Source organism: Spermophilus citellus (genome assembly GCF_964194105.1).
Source record: "Spermophilus citellus genome assembly, chromosome: 16".
Lineage (NCBI taxonomy): Eukaryota > Metazoa > Chordata > Mammalia > Rodentia > Sciuridae > Spermophilus > Spermophilus citellus.
In genome coordinates this window covers 70,144,355-70,168,036 of record NC_138196.1, presented here as the reverse complement: position 1 = coordinate 70,168,036, position 23,682 = coordinate 70,144,355, and the positions used below count along the sequence as shown (strand labels likewise).

At 37.8% G+C, this 23,682-nt stretch overlaps 1 protein-coding gene across 2 annotated transcripts in view; it reads right to left on the bottom strand.

The window, feature by feature from the left end:
• Positions 1–23,682, bottom strand: part of MARCHF1 (membrane associated ring-CH-type finger 1) — a gene marked incomplete at its 5' end in the record, with an annotated part of 738,150 nt that overhangs the window by 22,019 nt on the left and 692,449 nt on the right. For both annotated transcript variants that reach the window (XM_081268945.1, XM_081268944.1), the window contains one exon: positions 711–858. In XM_081268945.1, the coding sequence (XP_081125071.1) occupies positions 711–858 (148 nt within the window). The remainder of the gene's footprint in view (positions 1–710; positions 859–23,682) is intronic.

Here is a 23,682-nt window from a genome sequence, read left to right as displayed (position 1 = left end):
GCATGGGAGTATTTTTCCCTCTTTCACCAGCCACGATTTAGGCATGTACTGCAGCCACCACCCAGTGAGAGAGAAGAAGACAGGCTGTCTTCAGAAGTGAATGCAAATGATATTTTACAGCCACGGTGCTTCCCATTTTTGCTTCTGTTGCAAATGATCTATCCATTTTAAATGTAAAAATACATTTTGAAACATCTGTTTTTGTAGTCTTGACACAAATCTTCACAATCGCATTGGGCATAATTAAAATTTTAAACCATGGTGCTAATCCATGCTATCACATTATGTAGTACTAAGAAGCTATAACATGTTCTCTACTGGAATGCCATCTTATTCATGCATAAGAAGAAGCCATGAGTAGGGTGGACTGAATACAGTTTAAAATCCTTCCATTTTTAGTACTGTTTGCCTTTTCCTATCAGGAAGAAGCTGATCCTTTTTCTACTCCTGGAAAACCTGAAGGGGCAAATGTCATCTGTGAGTTTCTCCCTGCTAAGTTTTATATGAACTTGATACATCTCGTCTCACTTCAGCACCCTTTGTACTCAGTGCCTTCTAGTTAATCTAGTTAATCCAGGGAGTCACAACTGCCATCACTGGCTTTATTCATGCGTCAGCACAGCTAAACCCAAACCGGTCGGCAGGTTCCCTGCCCACGTCTGGGTACAGTCATTAGGATCCAAGAGAGGGGAGAAAAGACCCGCGCTTACCATTGTCATTGCCTTGCTTGATTTCCTCCGCGGTCCTGTCTATCAACACGTACAAAGACCAAACCACACAGGTGATGGCGATGACATGGAATGTGACAGAGCAGAATATCTTTCTCCTTTCACTTGTTGTCATCTGTAGTTTTTCCCACTGCAATTAGAAACAAATTACACAAAACTGAGTTTGTAACTAAAAAAATAGGCTTTGATTTTTATTTCCCAGACATCGGTCACAAATGGAAGGAAAACATATTTTTGCAATTTAAGATTACACTATACTATTCAAATAAGTCATCATGTTTGGAGAACCATGAAATCATAATAAGTTAAAGATATAAAAAAATAAAAAAGATGTTGGATGCCATGGCGCATGCCTGTACTTCTAGCTATTTTGAAGGCTGAGGCCGGAGGATCACAATTTCAAGGCCAGACTCAGAAACTTAGTGAGACCCTGTCTCACAATTTTTAAAAAGGGCTGGTGATGTAACTCAGTGGTAGGATGGCCCTTAGTTTGTATCTCTGGTACTGCAAAAATAAAAATTAATTAATTAATTAATACAAACAAAAATAATTTCCCATTTTCCAAGTGAATTAAGTTATTTTTGTTTTGCTAGTCTGTGTTGCATTCTATAATACGAATGATATACTTTTAATATTGTACAAGTTTTAGAAAACGTTTCCTTTTAGGTTTCGGCCTATCACCTCTTTGTGGTACTAGATTACAAGTAGTGACAGGTAACATTGTCTTCTTATTATGACATGACCTTACATAGTGTTTCATTCTTTTTCTCAGGGGGATAGGGTATTGGGGATTGAACTCAGGGGTACTCAACCACTGAGCCACATCCGTAGTCCTATTTTTTTTTAAAAAAACTTTATTTAGAGACAGGGTTCTCACTGAGTTGCTTAGCACCTGGCTTTTGCTAAGGCTGGCTTTGAACTCGCCATCCTTCTGCCTCAGCCTCCCAAGTCCCTGGGACAACAGGCATGTGCCACGGTTCCTGGCTAGTATTACATTCTTGAATGTGTGAATTTAACGGGGATTTGAATGGCTGATTAATAGTTGCAAGGGAGAGTCAATGTTTTCTGTTCACAACTCTTCTAGAAAAACAAAATTTTAACATCCAGGCCATAGACGACAATCTGCCAAAGCCCTTTTCAAAGTGGCCTTGATTTATTGCTGCCAGGAGAGTTGTAAATTCTGGGACAATCATTGTCCCTTAATCACACTCCTCAAAAATTGAGGGGTGCTCTCTAAGGCTGGGAGGCTACGGGTTGGTAGAAGAAGTGAAGCTTGTGTGAGGACATGTTTCCCATAGTGGGAAAAGTAGCCTCTCCAGATAAACTTGGATGTTGGACATGCACAGCGTCACTTCATGTCCATGTTAGGAATCATGTCTTTATTTTGCCTTACTGTATTCCCAAAGGAAAACGAAATCACTATGATTTTATTAGCTGTGAATGAATATGCAAAGCTCTTAGTAATTCAAGATTCTTTATATTATTATGCCCTTGCTAAAGCAAAATCTTTAGAACTTGTTAAGACCCTACCCCAGCAACACACACATAGAACTTGATGCAGGACTTAATTAAAAGCAAGAGGGCATCCATCATGTTGCAGAAAGTCCTGGATCTGCCACCAGCTTGAGACATGACTGACATTGCTCACTCACACTGGGCCCCACTTAACTCATCTTCATGAGAAGTGGATTTTGGCAGAGGTATGGCAGAGAGGCTTCCTTCACTTCTTCCTTTGTTAACAGGCTAATCCTACTAGGGTCGACCTTATGCCCAGCTAAAAGCTGCCTTTCCAACCTTGTTGGTAGAGGTGAACTTTGGCTATTTTCCACCAATGAGATATGAGCAGATATTTACAGGAACATTGAGATTTTGCTCCTGGATATAGGGATTATTCTTTATTCTTTGCTTCATAGGGGTCTATCAGAGCTAACTGCCCATTTACACTCCTTCCTGTACTCTTGTATCTTCTGTATTATTCTAATAATGGAGAAATCTTAATAACGTCCTAAGAAGTAAACACACATTTCAATCTACACTCTGTTTTGAAATAATCAACAACCAATTGAGAAGATTTTAGCATTGCTTTGGCTTTTATCGAAACTTCACATCATATCTGTGAAAGATTACTTCTTAAAATCTTGTTTTGGCATTTATTTATGGCAATGTTCATTTGAATAACCTGTATAATCATAGAATCTTACCATCTGGTAAGAGCATTTTGTGGTTTACCACTTACTAAATAGTCCTTGAATTACCTCAATATTCTGTATGACCAATACAAAAGGTGAGGTGGTGCAGAAAAGCAGATTCAGCTGTTCAGATTTTTAAAATGTTCCAGTGTACGGGAATACCCTCAGTAACAAAATATTCCTACCAAGTGTATCCTCAATTGTAAAACTACCCATAAAAATCCTTAAAAATGAGTCTTCTTTTATCTAAGGAGTAATTTGATAAAATGGCTGGAACACATTATTTAAAATCAATGAACCTCCAATAGAAAAATATCAGTGGAACTGACACAGATGGACCAAATCATTTGTAAAGATTCCTTCTCGTTCCAGACAATAGAAGCTCCGAATTTATCACCTCTAACTGGCATTAGAAGTGACATTTTAAGGAGAAACGAAGTGTGAGGGGACCATCAACCTTTTCCATTTTATAAAGCTTTACAGAAACCATTCAGAAATTCACTACGCAGCGCACAGGTAAATGTGATGTCACAGCGCCTTCTACCTGGAGATTGTATTACTGCAGCCGATGTTCAATACACTACATCAACGAAATCATTGTATTTATAAACTGGACATGTTGTCTATTCAGTTTGCTATTTTATATAACAAGTTTCAATACTTTTTAAAGTTTTAAAATTTGTTCTAATTAGTTATACATGACACAAGAATGCACTTTGTCACATCATACATAAACGGAGTATAACTTGTGATTCTTGTTGTACATGCACATAGGGTAATAATGTCTGATTCATACAAGCCTTCACCATGAGGAATAGAAGGAGGAGGTAGGGAGGGATAGACAAAGCTGTCATGAAAGTACTGTGATTTAATATTTGTGTAATTGAAATTCAGTAGCAGCGCACAAAATATTTTGTGATAGGAAAGTGGTAATCTGAAAATTCACATAGCATTTGACTCCCTTCCCAGCTTTATAAAACAAAGTGTAGTTTCTGCCTACATTAGCATGTGCATGATGTTACCAGTGTTATATCTCTAGAGGGTGGGGTGTCAGGAGAGCTGCTTTGGATTCTCAAAGTCCTAGTCACAACCTAGTGACTAGATGGTCACTAGATAGGGACGAGATGGACCAGAGTCACAACCATCGGCACAGCAGCAGAATCAGGATGCTAGTTAGAGATGAAAATTCTTGAGCTTTACTTTTGAGATGACCATATTGGCTTTTTCCACAGGGCACTCAGAAACTATGAACCTTGCCTCCTCCTTGATGAGGCCAGCCCCCTTCTGCCTTGCCATCAGTGGGGCAGCAATGGCCACCGCCTTTCCTCTAGATTACTCAGACCTGAGCCAAATATTCAGTCCTCAAGTCTCAATGTGAAGGAGACACACATCTCTCCATCTAGTGCAAACATTAGAGAGCACCCCCTTTCTCAAGGTAGAAGGGGGGACAGGGACATACCACAGCACACAAGCAGTCTTACAAGGTTTTGCACTGCCCATTCAGTAGTTAACAAGTTTTATTTTTTTAGTTACTCCAAATATTTTATTTTTCTAACAGTGATACTATGTAAATGGAAAAAAGGTCAAATGCAGTGTTAGATTTAGCTAGAGCAAATGAAAAATTTCACAGAAACAATATTTTCATCAATTTAAAATGGAAAATGTCAAAAAACACTGGTTGGTATTTAGTCTGAGAATTAAACCAACGCTCTCTTGAGGTTCAGAACTGATCAGTGACAAGACTTTTTGATTCTTCCAAGGAGTTCCTTCATAAGGCAGCCTTCTATCTAAACCTGCCCTGGAAGACAATTGAGATTCCGTCTGCCCTGTCACTGAAGACGTGGGTTAGGAGTAAACCTGTGATTGCTATCACACCAAATCAAACACTGATGAGGTTTTGAGATCAAGTTTTCTTGAAAATTAGCATCAGCTAAGGTTGCTTCAAATACCCCAGCACCTCCTACATACTTGGTCTTTGGGCTTAGACTTTACAGTTCCTGGGTTTTGAGTACCTATTTGTTGTTCTGGGCCTTTGCTCCTTTGTTGAAATCCTTACACAATAGAAAGAATTGGACAGAATTATGTTATTCACTCAGAAATATTAAACCAGATTTTTTTCTGAAAAGATTTCGGAACTGTAGTATAAATTGATGAAAATATTGTTTCTGTGAAATTTTTCATTTGCTCTAGCTAAATCTAACAATGCATTTCAGTGTGATTTTCTAAATTAAATTACTTGTATTTGTAGTCTATTCTAAGAGAGAAATTTGAAAATACTGACTAATGAAGATGTTTAAAAAATCTTTGTAGAATGAAGGCAGTTCATTTGCACAACATTAAAAACCATGAGGTAGGGACTACTTTGCCAAAGCCATTTGTTTTTTCCTGGCCACTGTATAGGACCAAGAATTATCATGAAATCTATTGATTGATAGAGCAAATAACTGCCACTTGGTGGCACTAAGCCCCCATGGTAACTAGCAGAACTGGTTTCCATGTGCAGGCTGACCAGGCACTCCCGGCCAGCTGGCTGTGAAGGCTGTTGTTTCATTAACCCAGCATCAAAGCAAATTCACAGTTTAACTGTTTAAATTTTTCTAACTCAGCTTGTCATATTACAGTGGGGTTTTGTCACTCGTGTGCAAAATAATACCTAGAACAGCAGGTATGAAATGCATTGTATTATCTACACATCTTAATAACATATGTTGTGTTAGAGCGTAAATAAGCCCTACAAAAATTCTAGAACCTTGGAGAAGTTCCTAGAGGATTCATTCCAGTGCAGCAGTATTTCTCAGTATTTGATTCTGACCAATACAAAGGGTAAGGTGGTGCAGAACTTGTAAGAAATTCAATATTTAGGGCTTTACAACAAATTTATCAAAGAGGAAATTTTGATGGCACAGCCCCTGTAATCTGACAAGCCCTCGGGTTATTCTCAAGCAAGCCAAAATTTGAGAATGGCCTGTTTCATCAATGACAGTTGGCAGAACTGCATGGTGAACTCAGTGGATTCTATACTAGAAGTAGCACTTGTCACTCCTATCATAAATGAGGAGTTCAGGGAAGGGAAGAAATCAACAAAATATTCTGGTTACCTGACTGTGATGTAAATATTTCAAATTGAAATTTAAAAACTCAAAAATCAATGAATTTATTTAAAATAAAATGATTGGTGTTAGCTCATTAATCACTAAAACAGTTTCATTTTTTAATTTTACCTTTTAAATTAGTGTTTAGGTAACATGAAGGCTTATTAAAACCTAATTGTATTAGTAACGATTAGTTACAAGTATTTGGGGACAGAACCAAACTATTGACTTATGGACATTTGTGAAGAATTACTCTTGAGATGTTAATGAGTTACCAAATTCATAGATTTGATCACTGTAAGTAATTTCTCCCTCAAATTGAATTTAAGAACACTAGAAGAAAAATCTGACTTGTTCACGTCCCTAATGAAATTGCTAGAAACTTAATGGAAGATAGGAAACTAAAGTGAATTTATGCATGGAAATACAGAACATCACTAGTCATTTAAAAGGAATTCATTAAACTGTAGCCATTATCATAACATGGAACTTATAGCACCATATCCAAATGGATTCAGGTGTCCTTGCTTTACAGGTAACTGTATTATGTTGATAACATTTCTCAGGGATGAAGATGGGATTTTTCATGAGAATTAAGTCAGCCAGAGCCCCCCCATCTATTTTTCAACTACATATAGAACTTTTCTGAATATTAAATCTCACATGAGGGAAATACAGTCTGTTTATGTTAGCTATTGGAACAAAGATAAGAAGGTCAAGTGAGTGAGTTATTTTGCATATAGTAGGTAGAATCATCTGAAAGATTGTACATGATGTTTTTTCTTTTTCTGTTAGGAATGAAAAAATTTAGCACAAGTTATAATAAACGCCCTAGTAACTTCATGTTCTTTTTGTGTAATTCAGAATGTTAAGATTCAATGTTTCCCTAAGAAACACTGTGGTGGATGACAGATTTCATAAGAGGTTAAAGACACTCAAATATTCCAAATAAACCAAGAGCAGTAACGTGGTGTATGTGATAGTCACATCTTCCATATGATATGTGGAACATGGCAGCGGCCTCGCCTTGACTTTCTTGAAATGGACCTGTGGTTGCTATACTGACTGCCTTTGTGAGGGCAAAACTTACAAAGTTACCTGAGAATAGATGAGTGAAAGAAATGGCTTTTTTCCTTAAAAGGTAATTAACTTTGATTTCTGCTCACAAATACTCTTAGTGTTAGCTTTCAGAGAAAGATGTTTGAGGCTGATATAATAGAGCTTTACTGAGAAGAGATCACATTACTTTGGGGTATTTATAACACCATTGAAATGGAAAAGTAGAGGTGTGAGAGCAGTACAAATGCAACTTATTACAAAAATGCCGAAATACCATTGTAAAGAGCTAGGAGAAGGTGCGCTTAATTAAAGCGACATAGCAAACATAAGTTTGATGGATATGCTGGCCACGTTAGCTTACCATATGAAGAATACATGGCTAAGAATTGTCACTCAGTGGTGCTATTAGGTGTATGATGCAGTGTTGAAGCAGAGAGCCACGTCAACTGCCCACAAGAAATTGTCCAATTGTGAAGACACTAGTAGAGGCAAAGGCCAGAGAACATAGAAAACATTGGAAAGAGCAGTGGGGACCAGAGAGACCCTGAGTAGGGGCAGGAGGTTCGGCTGGTGGTGAGGAGAGGGACACAAGACAAAGTCATGTGGAACAGGCAAAGCAAGGGACCATGTGTTTGGAGAGGAATTGGAGCAAAGCGACTGAGAATTCTGACCCTGGGGATAGGCGGACCTGGTTAGAGAGCCGGGTCTGACTTGGGGCAAGTAACCCACTCTCCTAACACCTTGGCCTCCTCCTTGGCAAAATTAGAATAACAGTAAGAACTCCTGCATAGTGTTATTAGAATTTATATGAGATTACATATACAAATAGTTAGCACACATCAAGCCAGCAAGTAAACCAGGGGTCTCTGGCTACTTCATTTATTCATTAATTTTGAGACAGTGTCTCAATATGATTTCCAGGCTGCTCTGGAACTCGTGGGCTTAAGCCATCCTCCTGCCTCAACGTCCGCAATGGCTGGGACTACAGCTATGGGCTAATTTGTCATTGTACTAGCTGCTTTGTGAAGTTTCGCATGATTCACAGATGTTTTATTAGGCCCATAGCAGACTTTAAAAATCATAATTATTTGTTGAATTCCTTTAAATGTAGCAAACTCAGTTTGCCAAAGTCCCTGCCACTCTCTTTGGTTTACATCCAGTATATTTTACTCATTTATATTACCTGTTTGGTACCTTGTGAGTTTATGACCCTTGAAGTGATTAAAAGCCCTCATTAGAATCAGTAAGCAAAGTTTTTCAGAAGATAGAAGCCATAAATCGCAAAAAGCACACACCAACTTTTGTGATCTTGTAAAGAGCTAAGGACTTTAGAAGCCAACATGAGGAGGTTTCAGAATGACCATTTGGTACTTGTTTTAGTTTCCTTTTCCATCATTGTGACCAAAAGACCTGACAAGAATAATTAGAGGAAGAAAAGTTTATTTTGGCTCGTGGTTTCAGAGGTTCAGTTCATGTTAGCCAACTTCATAGCTATGGGCCTGGGTGAAAGAGGACATCATCAGAAGGATGTGACCGAGCAAAGCACTTCAGGACATGACAATCAGGAAGCAGGAGAGCTCTGCTCACCAAGGACAAAACATAAACCCCAAAGGCATTCCCCCAGACCCACCTCCTCCAACCACACCCTATCTGAGTTAATCCATATCAGTGGATCAGTCCCCTGATGAAGTCCACAACTCTTATAACTAATCATTTCACCTCTGAACCTTTTTGCGTTGTCTCAAACATGAGCTTCTGGGGGACACCTCAGATCTAAACCATAACAGTTCTGAAAAGATGGGGGTCGTCAGGCTGACCTAGGTTGTCTTGTTGGTGTGCTAAAAGTTTGTTAGAAAAATGGGATGAGAGAATATCAATTTTACAGGCATAAATATTCTAAAATAGAGTGGTCAGTAAATTCAAAGTTAGTAAATTATTTTTATAAAACAGATTGGATATTCAGTTATCTCTTGGCATCTGTGAGATTGGTTCCAGGAACCCTTTGGGTACCAAAAACAATGAAAACTCAAGTCCCTTATATAAGATGGCATAGTATTTGCATATAACCTACAAATATTGATATACTTAAATAATCTATAGATGATTTATGATACCTAATACAGACTAAGTGTGATGTAAATAATTATAATATTGCATTGTTTAGGGAAGAATGACAAGGAAAACAATCTATGTCTTTTAAACACAGACATTATTTTCTCCCTGAATACTTCAGATAGACGACAGGTTAAATCTGCTGAAGCAGAACCAGAGAATACTGAGAGGTGACTGTTTTATGTTCAGCTTACTTTATCAAGACTAACTTTTTCTCTGTAAAATATGTGCATATACCATGTAAATGTCTTTGTAAATACATAAAGTTCTGAGGTTAAAGTATCAAATCATTTTTCTCTTAAATACTTCCCTCATCTCCCCTTCTTTTGACAAGATTTTCATGACAGATGGGATTTCCTAATAATTTTGAGAAAAGTCTTTGTAATACAGAAAAAAAATGCTTAGTTAAATTATCCACTAGAGGGTGCAATGATATAACCTATGAAGGTAATCTGCAAGGAAAAAAGAAATGGAAGTGTATTTTATATGTGTCAGATGTACAATATGTGGTACTTAGGCACATCTCCATTGGAACTATTGGGGTAACAGTTAAAATAGCAAGTTCCTAGGCCCTGTCCCAGATCCATATCTGCGGGTAGCCTAGAAATATGTATTTGTAACATGCACTGTGGTTTTTCTATATGCTAAAGTTGGAGGATTACTTTCCCAAGGAAGGGAAAGTTCAGAGAAATATTCTAGAAAGACACTATAACATCTAATACTTTATTTTTTTTTACAATAGTGAAGATATTTCAATCACCACCCCTATATTTCATAAGAACCCATCTAAATCTCAGTTGATTACTATTATCATGTAAGAATGTCACTGAAGGAAAATCTAATTAAACTTTCTAACTTTATTTTCTCTTAGTTGACTTGAAAGTAACTAATTGTGGAGGTCACATAGCTGGGCAACACATTATTATTCCCCCAGCAGCTCTGCTGTCCTTAACACCTCTGACGTATGGGTTAGGATGATAACTTTTGCCTAGCTTACTTGAAGGACTTGAAGGCCATTTGTGCTGCCCCTTCACTTGGGCCTGCAGATGTCTGATGGGTGACTAGAACAGGATGTATGAGATGTGGCATCTCTGTCTTCATAACGTCTATCTCCTTTGCTGCCTTAACTATTGGGTCAGATTCTACTTAGTTCTATACATAGACATGTTAATCATTTGAAAAACGTTTTGTCCAAAATTATAATGTAGGGTTAAGTTGACCTAGACTTGCTCTCTCTTCCCCTTCAAGGATATAGACACCTACCAATTGCCACGACAGGAAATGCCAGGCCATGGAAGGAGCAAAAAGATGTGGTACCTGAATTCTGTTTTTTCAGAGACAACAGGAATATTCCTCCCTTATTTGCTTGTCTCTCTCTAGCATCATTCTTTTCCTGTGTCTATGGCTTCTTGACTCCTTGGAGGGGAGAAGTGAACTTGTGAGTGGAATTCCCACTTTGCTATTCTTTGGTCATTGAATGAAGCTCTTTCTTCTCTCATCATTCTGTCTCTTGAGTTGTTGGCTTTATCAAGTGGCAGCAGGATTGGGCCTTTTCTCAGTTATATAACACAAATTGCAGATTTATTAATAGATTTATTTAAGCAAAGTTTCTGTTCTTTTCTTTTTTCTTTTCTTTTTTTTGGCATTAGGGAATGAACTCAGGGACACTTGATCACTGAGCCATATCCCCAGACCTATTTTGTATCTTATTTAGAGACAGACAGGGTCCTACTGAGTTGCTGAGGCTAAGGCTGGCTTTGAACTTGAGATCCTCCTGCTTCAGCTTCCTGAGCCTCTAGCATTACAGGGGTGTGTCACCACACCTGGCAAACAAGGTTTCTTTAAATGTACTTAATCAATACTTAGTTGTCTATTTTTTCTTGATGGTCATAGTGAAAATTTTAATATCATAACATATACTCTAGAAGAGAAGTTAGTGTATTGTTGCTTCAAGAATGTTGAAGCAGCAGAGAATCTGTGGTGCTGTGTTCATCAGAATATTTAATTATGGATTGTAGCTTAATAAATAAAAAAAAACAAAAAGGAATAATTGGATTACATTTCATAAAGTGACACAAATCTATTTCCCTACAGATTTAAGCCTTTTCCCAGGACTCTTGGAATCAACACAATCTCTTCCCTGGCAATACATTTCTCGTGTTTGTTTTGTGTGTGCGTCTCCCTTTTTTCCCCCTTAGTGGATATCCATAGCACATGTGGGGTCTACCCAGGCCAGCAGACATTCTGCCTAAAACGATCACAGCCTTGCAATTCAGAAGAAAGTGTTAATGCACTAAGTGGGGTCACAGGGCCTGGGAATATGAAAAGAATGACTTTTTTAAAAGACCCAGTTTTACTTCCTGATTTTACAGGTGGAAAAACGAGAGCCCAGAACACTAAACTGATTTTCCCAGGGTTATAGAAATGTTATTACTACATCATTTTCATCCAGGAGCTAATTAATGAAGCATCACAATGCATCAGGGGTTGTTCTAGGTATTGGGAAAGAAGATAACCAGGATTCCTGCTTCCATTTTACTGTCACAGTTATGAAATTTTGTGTATTTATTAGAATAGAGGACTGTTTAATTGCTTATCAATAACAGATAATGGGCTTTAATTTCACAAATGCTTCTATCTTTTTCCCAATTGCCTTTTATCTTTTGTGTGTATGCACGAGTATCTTTCTAGAGTATTCCTTTGGGTGGCAGCAAAGAGTTTTTCCTTTGCCTTCTCTATTGTGCATACCCATGGCAAGCTCAAGTCTACTGGCTGCCTATTGTCAGGGCATATTTTCATGGGTCAAAAAAAAAAAAAAAATCCTTGCATTCACTCTCTACCCTACTTTAATAGCAGTGAACATTGTATACAACTCAATTGGGTTGATATTTTTCCAACCCTTAGAGTCTTTTAGCCACATAAAAATTGAAATTAACCTGATAAATGTATATTCTATAGTCTCTTAAATGGCAGTCAATACTATTTTAATGTCTTTAAATTTTGATTCATGTTTTGGGTATAATAAACCAATAGTGTTTTAAAATCTTAAAGCAAACAGTGCTTAGTTAACATATCTAAAAATCAGTTTGATCAGTACTCTGATATCAAGCATGATTAATTAGCTCAATATTTTATATTTTTACTTCCTTTGGGCCTTATTTTTTTTGGGGGGGGGTGCTACTGGGGATTGAATTCAGGGGCACTCAACCACTGAGCCACATCTCCAGCCCTGTTTTGTATTTTATTTAGAGACAGGGTCTCACTTAGTTGCTTAGTGCCTTGCTTTTGCTGAGGCTGGCTTTGAACTCATGATCCTCCAGTCTCAGCCTCAGGAGCCTTTGGGATTACAGGCATGTGCCACCATACCTGGCTCCTTTAGGCCAATGTAGACTCAGCTTTTGTTAAGAATTTTCAAAACTACAACTGAAGCCATTTTTTTTTCTTTCTAAAATGATAAAATTCCTTTGAGGTTTCTAAAAGTATATAAATTACTTAGCTTGTAGGCAGAATATTATATTTATTTTTTTCTAGATAGGGGCCTTGATTTTCACTGGATTCTCAAAGAGATCTGAGGTACTTTCCAGATTAAAAGCCCTTGTTTTAGACTGCTCTTCCTAGCATTGATTTAATAGTGAATATCTTCTTACAAATGAGGAAGCACTGAGCCAGGGAAGGGGTGGAGGTGTATCTCCACAGGCTGAAAATTAAACTTGTGGCTCAGGGACTCCATATGTTTGGGAAACGAAGAATGGCTTTGCCACCACAACTGGGAAGATTTCCTCATTTATAGTACCCAGGGTGGATTCTGCATCCCAAAAGCTGATTCCCAGCCCAGGGGGAAGGGTTGGGTTGGGGCTTGGGATCTGAAATGATGGCTCATGTTTGCATAGAAATATTCAACTTTGTTCTAGTGTTTGGCTGTATGAGAAGAGCAGCTCTGTTCTATCCTATCAACCCCAAATCCAGTTTCACTCCAAGTAGGAAGAAGTTGGTTAGGACCTTGGAAATCTCCAAGGAGCTCAGGATCTCACTGCAGTTCTGAGGATTTTTCTGGGCCTTTGGAAGTTCATGCCAAGGGAGCTCATGTCTTGTAATAATTCCTTAGGTCTGTGTGTTCTCGGTGTGGAATTTCCTAGCACACAGATGATAATTTTTTACATTTTAGAACAGAGTCCATTTTTCTTCCTAAAGCTTAAGAGTGAGAAGGAGCTCTTATTCCAGAGCCTGTATTTAATAGTCATTTTTCTTTCCACTCTCTTTGGAAATCTAATAATAATGGGCTGGCCTTGCTGCTTTTTCTATGTCCTTCATTCTCAGTTATTTATTACCAGAATTATTATTATTCATTAATCTTAATAATGGACACTTTTTTCCACTGCAGATTCAATTGTCAATTTCTCTGGTACAATTTGATGCCAGCGAGGAGATAGAAAGTAAATGCTAAACCAATATAATATTATTCTAATAATTTGTTCTTATGAAAAACAAGGAGGTACAGTTCAGCTATCAAAAGTGAAAATAGAGCAGGAACCTTTTATGGTCCCCTCCATGTCTCCTTTCTCTTGAAGATCATAAACGCCTTCAGATACTTCAACTGAACACAGAATTGGAAAGAGTTCTCTAAGAAGGGGACTTTGAGTTATGTGAACAGACGTGAGCTGTGGATTTGTCTGAGGAACTTGAGAAGATTGTATGAACATGAGGTGGAAGGACAGGAGGTGAGGGGGACAAGTGGCAGGGCCTGAGATAAAGGCCCTCCATCCTCATCTGAAATGGGGGATTGCTGGGCATCAGATTGTTGTGGGTGAGACAATACACAGGGAGAAATAGAAAATCTTACCAGAATTCCTTCATGACATTTGTTTAAAAGAAATTTGTTTATGGCCACTTGCAATAGAAATCAAGACCACAAGGGATGTGACTGAAAGCTGGCCTCTTCTGTGCAAGATAATGGGCAATCAAATCTGTCATCCTGAGGAGAAGATGCTGGAGTTGCTGAGAGAGTTGGGGTGGAGCTGCAGAGAAGGGGGAGCCCTGGCTGCAGGGTGCGATTTCCCTTCTGCTATTGAACTCAGCAAATGCTGAGTTGAATGGAATTAGGGACATTGCTAATCTTTGAGCTCAGATATACATGAACAGAGAAGGACAGCCTAGGAAGAGATGATGCAGAGCAGAGAAACTGGGCTGTAGGTGCTTGTAGAAGGCAGGTGTGGACATCCTGGCCATGACTGTGAAATGGGCTAAATTTAAGGCTGTCTAAAAGCAGTAAGGTGAGAAGGATTTGGGGTTATCAGAGTTTCAGAAAGGCCATTCTTGCAGCTATGAGGAAGATGAGCTAGAGTGAGGACGAGGAGCTCATAGTCCAGGGGAGTAGTCCAGGGGAGGTTGGGAACTCACATCCTAATAGTGGGTCTTATTAAACATGAGTCTTCTAGGTAAACTCCCTTAACTTCCTGTCCTCCAACTAAACATGTATTTATAACTGCGTCACACCCTTCTCACTTCCTTTCTTCTTAAGAAACAATGTTCCTTTATAGTCCCAATGAATTATTGACCCCATGGCCCTTGATCCCTTGATTATATATTTTATGGTAATTTTAACTTCTCTTTCTCTCTCTGTAGTTCCTTTCTCTTCCATACGAAAACTCGCTTCTCAATCTCTCACAGCCTTTCTTTTACAATAGATTTCAATTTTTATCAAAACCTGACTGTTCATTGTAGAAGTTTTATAAAATATGGGAAAAGTAAAACAAATAAAATCATTTTTGCCATGTACATCTTCAATCTCCCTTTCTCTTATGTATACATACAAATATATTGGAACAGAAACATTCAGACCAGTTTCAAAGAGAATTTTAATTCCTGTGTGTCTTCATTTCTTTGGAGCACTTGCAGAATGGGGTGGGATATATGTGGAGTGGTTGACATTTACAAAAGCAGGAAGGCAGGTTCCTTTGAACTAAGACAAGGTCAGAGGATGGAGCGGGGGGAATCTCATACATGTTGGAAGCCTGGATAATGACAATGAGATATTATCCTAGAAGACAGAGGCCCAATTGCTCAGGAAAAACTTAGTGAAAAGGCCTAAGAAGGACGGCTTTGAAAGACATTGTTTAAAAGACAGGAGCCACACAAAACCACCTCACCTCTCAGAAACCACCTGTCCTTTCCTTAAGAACCTACAGTTGTGCCCTATGCCTCCCCACCTCAGTGGAGCCAAGAATAGAGATTCGCCCTTTGGCTGCCACGCATGAGTCACGCTCCCACACCACGATGCTTCTCTCAGCACCTGCGTGCAAACCCAGCATGGACAGTCCCTTTTATGATGTCCTAGGGCACTTGTACATACAGGTAAGGGCCAAGCTTGTCTAGAGGACTGGCAATGGGGAAACCTGCTCTGTAATTAGTAAGGAGAAGGAAGAAGATAGAACTAAGCAATTGTGAACCCTGTTTTCTGTTTACACAGTTTTCAAAATCTAACTGGATTGAGTTATCATTGTCATATATGCTGTGCATAAGTATAAAAGCTGAGAAATTTGAACATGTTGTACATCTGTGAAACTATCACTTCCACCAGAAAAGTGAGTCTCCTATCTGTCACCCTCCAGGGTTTCCTGTTACCCTTCTATAATGCCTCCCATCCAGCCTTTCTGATTTGGTCACTGTAGATTAGTATGCATTTTCTAGCGTTTTATATAGATGGAATTATATATTATTTTTAGGTTTATTTTATTGATCAAAATTATCCTGAGGTTCATCCATGTTATATCATGTATTCATTTCTTTTATTGCCATAGTATATTTTAGTGTTCCATTAAATGGCAGTACTACATTTATTTATTTCTTCATCTGTTGATGAACATATTTTCCCCCCAGTTTGGAGCTTTTGAAAATAAAACTTCTATGAACAACCATGTACAAGTCTTTGTATGTACATTTTTTTTTCTATTGGTTAAATACCTTTGAGTGGAATGGTTAGATTACACGGGAGACATATGTTTAACTTTTTGAAAGTCTTGAAGTGGTTGTACTATTTAAATTCCCACCAGTACTATGCGAGGGTTCCAGGCAGCCTCTCCTAGCCCTTGGCATCATGGGTCATTTATATGTTAGTCATTCTATTAGTGTACAATGGTGGATGGTTGTGGTTGAATGTGCATTTCTCCAGTGGCTAATTATGTTGACATCTTTATATGGGATTATTTGCCATCTGTCTATCTTTTTAAAAATTTCTTGCCAATATTTATTTATTAGGTTGTTTGTTTTCTTATTGTTGAATTTTCAAATTTCTTCATTTATGAGAGATATAATTCCTTTATCAGATATGTAATTTGGAAATATTATTTCTTAATATGTGGTTTGTCATTTCATTATCTTAACAATACCTTTTGAGGAGTAGATGTTTCTAATTTTGACAAAGACCACTATATCAATTTGTTGTTTTATGGATCTTGTTTTTATAACATACCCAAATATCTTTGCCTAACCCAAAGTCTTAAAGTTTGTTTTCTCAAGCTAATATTATGGTTTTAGAATTAATATTTATAGGACACATTTGGAGTTAATTTTTGCATGTGGAGTGCAATATGGACTACAATTTATTATTTTACATTTGTTGAAAAAAATTATTTCCTTTCTGAATTGCTTTTGCACCATTGTCAAAAGTTAGTTGCCTGTATTGACGCGAATCTATTTCTAAACTCTCAAGTTTGGTCTACTGATTTATCAGTTTTGATGCTGATACTAAATATCTTGAATACTGTAGCTTTACAATATCATTTTAAAAATTTGTTCTTATTAGTTATACATGACAGTAGAATGTATTTTGACATATTATACATATATGGAGTATAACTTCCTATTCTTCTGGATAATGTGGAATTACGTTGGTTGTGTACTCATATGCACATAGGAAAGTAATATCTGATTCAATCTATTTTCTTTCCTATTCTCATTTGCATTAAAATATTTTTCAATCAGGTATTGTTAGTATTTCTTCAATTTTGTCCTTCTTTTCTAAAGTTAATTTGGCTACTTTACTTCCTTTGCATTTTATATGAATATTATAATTAGCTTGACAATTTATGTAAAAATGCCTATTGGGAATTTTATTGGTAGGTCATTGAAGCTGCAGATCAATTTAGTGGGAGCATTTGACTTTGTCAAAATATTGACTTTTCCAAACCATGAATATAGTATATCTGTTTATTTATGTATTTAATTTCTCTCATTAATGTTTTGTTGTTTTCAATGTGTTAGTCTTATAGCTCTTTTTTCATATTTATCCCTAAATATTTAATGATATAAATACTATTGCAACTGGTATTTTTTAAAATCCACAAGATATATATACATATATATAAATATATATGATATATATGATATATGATATTATGATATATATAAATATAAATATATATATGATATATATATATATATGATTCGTTTTATATATTGAAATTGTATTTTGCAATATTGATAAATGCACTTATCAGTCCTTATAGCTTTTGGCAGATTTCATTAGATTTCTTTTTTTTTTTTAAATTGGTTGTTCAAAACATTACAAAGCTCTTGACATATCATATTTCATACATTAGATTCAAGTGGGATTCAGATTCAAGTGGGTCATTAGATTTCTTATATAATCATGTCATCTATGAATAAACACCATTTTACTTAATGCTTTCCAATCTAAATATTTTGATTTTTTAATTATTTTATTGCATTGTCTAGCAAAATATTGTACACATTTGTGATTATTTCATTAACATAAGTTCTTAGAAATAAAATTGTAGTGAGAAATTGTATGACATACTCAAGCTCCTGATATATATGACTAAATTGTACTCCAGGAAAATTATCCCCCAAACACTACCTGTATGTTTTAAATTATCCCAAATTATTTCACTACCTGTATGTTTTAAATGCCAATATAAGGTGATAAAATTAATATCAGATTATTGTTTGAATTTTTCATTTTTAAGGCGGCTTTTAAGGTAGAATTATGTAATTATGTGTGCTTATGTTTACTTTTGGCATGGTATAGAATTTTTTTCCTGTTTTGTATTGTAAATTTTTTTTGTTGCTCATCTTACTGATTTCTAAGAAATCTTTTATTTCATACCCAGTAAAAAAATCCATCTCTGTGGAGCACAGAACCTCACACTCACAGCTCCTGCTTGCTTGCTGCTGTGTCGGCAACCTTTTGAAAGCATTTTCTAAAGTTCCCAGATGTCAACTCTTTCTCATCTTCTCTTGATTCTTCAATTGCTTGAAACCCAGCTGTTAAAAACATTACTCCACTAAAACCTCTCTTGTCAAAATTATTGATAATGACCAGGCATGGTGGTGCACACCTGTAATCCCAGCAGCTCTGGAGGCTGAGGCAGGAGGATCACACATTCAAAGCCAGACTCGGCAATTTAGTGAGGCCCTAAGCAACTCAGTGAGATGCTGTCTCTAAATAAAATACAAGAAAGGGCTGGGGATGTGGCTCAGTAGTTAAGTACCCCTGGGTTCAATCTCTAGTACAAAAAAAAAAATTACTGACAATGTCCTAAGCTTATAAGTCCTGTCTGTTGCACTTGACACTATCGGCTCTGGTAAAAGTCGTTAAGATTTCTGGATTCAAGAGTGTCATTCTCCATTGGTTCTTTGAACCTCTCTAGCAGCTACTGTTTATCAATCATTCTGTTGGCTCCTCTTTTCCACTTGCCCTTTCACCTGGGTTCATACAGGATAAAGAGGGATAATTAGGACTCCTCTTTGTCTTCATTCTCCTTACACTTTCTCCTTCTTTCCCATCAGTCTCTTCCTGACTGGTCTGAGCCTGAAGCTTCTGGAGATATTGTGATTCCATTCACATTTCTGAGTCCAGATGCTCAGACTGAGTTCCCGGACCTGGCTGGTTTGTAGGCAGCTCCAACTCATGTTATTTCCCCAGATTTGTTCATACCACCATGCATGTTCTTCGTCCATTAAAAATTAAAACATTTACCCCAACTCTCCAATCAGAAAACAGAATCATGGTGAAACCCTTCCTCCACCTCCTCTCTCCTCTTGAGTCCTGGCAGCTTCCTCTCTGTCTCCTCAAGAGCTAATTTAATTGATTTAATTTTCTATCTTGTTTACTAGCTTGAATGTTGTGCCGGGCTCATTCACCTGGACAATTCCTTCTCCACACATTGCTGTGAGTGATGTTTGAACAATGCAGGTATTTTAATTCCTTATTTAATACCCACAACTGTTTTCCATTCTTGATTAAGTTGAAATTCTTTCACAAAGCACCCTATATGATCTGACTCTTGCTTTCTTTATAACCTCATCTATTATCTATCTCAGAGATAATATATATTAATAAATGTATATTGTTAATCTAATTCTCATAATATAATTCTATTCTTACCTCTATCTTATTTTTTATTCATTTATTTATTTTTGCAGTACTGGGGTTTGAACCCAGTGATGCTCTACTACTGAGCTACATCTCCAGCCATTTTGTTTTTATGTGTTACTGTGAGACAAGGTGTCACTGAGCTGCTGAGGCTGGCCTTGAACTTGTAATTCTCCTGCCTTAGCCTCCTGAAAGGCCGGGATTGCAGGTATGGGCCACAGTGCCCAGCTTCTGACCTCTATTTTAGATGAGGGCAAAAGGCTAAAGAATTTGCCTGTGGTCATCTTTCTCTCTGATAAACTGGCTATTTTCAATTTGTGAGTTCCTTTTTCACTGTGCATTTAGATGTACTATTCTCTTGCTTAGAATGTCCTCAACACTCAATATCTCACTGGAAACATGTGGTCACCATCCATGTCAGTTTCAACTACTTGTCCCTGTGGGAAGTGCTTCCTTACCCACCCAGGAAGACAGATCTCTCCCTGCTCTGAACCAAAGAGATAGGGTACCATGGTGCTTATAACCCTGAATGTGGCCATAACCTGGAATAAAGCTCCAACTTAATTAACAGCTCCAGCTTGCCAACTTACACAACTTCTTTAACCTCTCTAAGCCTCTGTTTTCTCATTTGTGCTGAGAACAACATCTAGTTCCTTTTTCTTTGGAGGGTTACATGGGGCTGGGCACATGGCAGAGCACACAGCACAGTAAGTGACACTGGCAAGCAGTTAGGAGCATCTCACTAATGATCATGGCCATCGATGGGATGCTCTGAGTGCACAGTTGTTGCTGTAAATGATCTTCACTAAATTCACTGAGTGACATCCCGGGAGGAACACATCAGTGGCCTGATATTCTGTATATTTGCTGAAGCATTCATGGTTATATATTACCATCATTTAATCAACCATGGTTCTCTATTTGCTTTGGTTGCTAAAGGTTTTGGAGGCAAATTACTCTTCCCTTCAAACTCTGTACAGGACCCTGGGTACACTCTTCCATTGCCTGATTTTTGTCTCCCCCATGGTTTGAACCCAGGGCCTCACACATGCTAGGGACCATTCTTAGGCTTTTACCTCCCTTTCTATTACTGCAACCTTGTTATCCACTTGCTTCTTTCTGGCATGTATTTCTGTAAACAGGCTTAAATCCTCTGTGCATTGTGATGGAGCACTAATAATTTTCAAAGGGTACAACAAAAAAGGGCTGAGAAAGGCAACCTAAAAGCCTTATTAGACTGACTGACATTTAAATGCTTGATCTGTCAAATCCCAATAATGGAGAGAAAATAATGCCAAGTCTTTCAAAAGCAGATATGATAATTTGTACTATTTTATATGAATATAATTCTGCGGTTTATTGAAAAAAGAATGGCAGCTGGGAGCTGAGGTATGTTTTATCTAATAAATGTGCAACACGAAAATGCTCTGAACCATTAAGCCTCATACAGAAACTTCATTTAAAGCCACATATTTGTGTTCAGAAACCTTTGGGAATCGTGAAATGAAACATGACTACCTCTTGTGTAATCAACTTCCAAACAAAAACGAAAGGGGAAGGAAGTCTTATAAATATTTGAAAAACTAACTGGAAATTCAGACCAACAGTCCTGGATGATTGACTAAGAATTACTTTAAATTACCACGTAGCCTGTGAGGTCCATGGCTGGGATTTGGTTCTGAAAAGGAAGCCAGCAGATCTTCAAATCTCAGTAAGAATCTTAACTAAGTCTGGATTTCCTGTTAATAGTGAGAAAACACACTTCTTCTTAATCTTTCACTGGGATTTTCTTCTGAAGCAATCACTCTACAAACCAGGTTCCTGGTGAAACACTTTTTTCCATGATGTTCATCTCTGAAAGTGTGAGGCTGTAGCAACTTGGAGAATGGTGAAGTGAACCCACTTAACAGGGAAAGAACTTTAAAACTAGGCCTTGACTCTTAAAAATGGGGGAAATATACAACAGGTGGGTTCCATTAATCCCTGAAAACACTTTGTCTTTCAGGCAATTTAATTTCACAAATCATGAGAGAGCTGTTGATTGCCATCAATTTACATAGAAATCAGTCAAAATATGCTAACATTGTTACTGCGGCTTCGAAAGAATGTAACTGCCTGTAATAAACAGGCTCGCGTCTTTGGGGAATGCAGAAGCAGGACAGAAATGCTATGGGATTATTTTAACTTTAATGTTCTAATATATACATTATCCCTGAAGTCAAAATCTTTCACTGTAATGACATGATATAAAAAAGTAACAGCTTTGTGCATATATGGGATGTATTTGACCTCTAAGTATTCTAAGAGATGATTGTGATTTCAGGCTTGCAACGTTGGAAATAGTTTCTAGAGGGGATAAAACAGTGAAGTTGGTTGCCTTGACAACATGGGACAGTAGCATCAAGAGATCCACGGCAATGCAGGACCTTCTTCCGGTATGTCATGATTGCAAACCAGGTTAAAGGAAAATGAATCCCACAGCAAGGCAGTGTTACCTGACCTATGAATTATTAGCTCTCACTTTGTATCATGAACCTTGTTAGGAAAGAGATGAAAAGTAAAGAGAGCAGTTGTGAAATGGGTTTATATGAGGTTGCCCCATCTCCTCTAAACCACCACATACTCAGAAGGAACCCAGGAGTCTGCTTGTTCTCAGAACTTCAGTTCTGCTAAGAACACTCTTTCGCCCTGATTCTGTGATTTCCCCAGCAAGCTCCCACATTGTTCCTCCCTGAGCACTGTGGCTTTTGCATATTCTTTAATAATGAGCATAAATAAGGATTATCCTGACAAAGCTAGTTATTATTTACACAGAAAACAAAACCTGCTAACATATGTGCCCTCTAGTCTAATTATCCCGGCAAGGTCGACGAGGGATTTACCCCTAAAGCATGGAGCCTCAAAGACAAAGCCTGGTAATGAAACCCTGCACTGTCCAACAAGCTACGTTCCTTCCCCATTGAGCATCTCTGTGGAATGCTGTTCAAAGTTCACAGTTTTGATGCTCTTCTTCTAAAAATCACCATAAAGCAATTTTGAATGAGAGCTTAGGTTTTTCTTTCCTAAAATGATTTTTTTTTTAAAAAAAAATGGTAAGCAGAGCTATGCTTTTCTTTGGCTTAAACATCAGTCTGAATTTTGTTTGCAACACAGTTTCATGCTGCGATTCATCTGATATTATCAGAGATGAGCCCTGAGTGAAGGAGACATACTGTGTGGCTAGACTGCCCTTTGTGTTTTGATTTCCTGGCCTTAAGATTGTGGAAATGAATTGGGACCGGAGGGACACATATTAGGAGCAAAGGAATTGCCTCTGTAATAACAAAGTTAAGAAGCACCAGGGCAAGCCGCTATGGGCTCAGATAGTATAAATCTGCAGACAGTGACATCTCCAATATGTGCAGAGCCAAGGTAACCTAGCGGACTGTGCCATTGCCTATGAAGGCTAAGAACAAAAGTTTCTTTTCTAAATGGCATTTCTTTTTTTTTTCCCTGGGGCATAAACAAGATTCTTAATAGATGGACCCACAAACTCTGTTAAAGGCCAGTGTTTCTCAATGGGCTGATGTTTGGCGGAGATACAAACCATCACTCCAAGTCTATGAATAGCTTAAAGGGTGCCAGTGGGTGAATGGAAACATCATTAGAAGTATCTTTAGAAGTGACAAGTGAACACACATGACATCAACAATGACTCACTTACTCTACGCCAGGCAGAAATAGGCATGTGATTCGGGGAAGCGTGCTTGAGAAGTCATCAGCAGCAGCTTCGGATTCAGTTCTAACGATGAGCATTTCTTGCTTCATCGAGACAAGAAAGTAGAAAATCCAATCTAATATACACCCATAATTTAGTGCTCAGCTAAGCTCCCTGACCTTAAAAGTTGACAGTCTCACCAACACACCTTCCATTAAACACTCCTGTGGGACTACAGGAAACAAGTGTTTAAGAAGACAAAACTCATCTTTATGTCAATGACTCCGTTTCTCACAGTAAGTCTACATACTGCAGCCGCACATGGGTTAATCTCACATGGGAGCTATTTGGTCAAATAGTTGAGTCTCTCTTGTGTATTCGAACTGAGGAATGCTTGTAGTTTAGAGAAGAA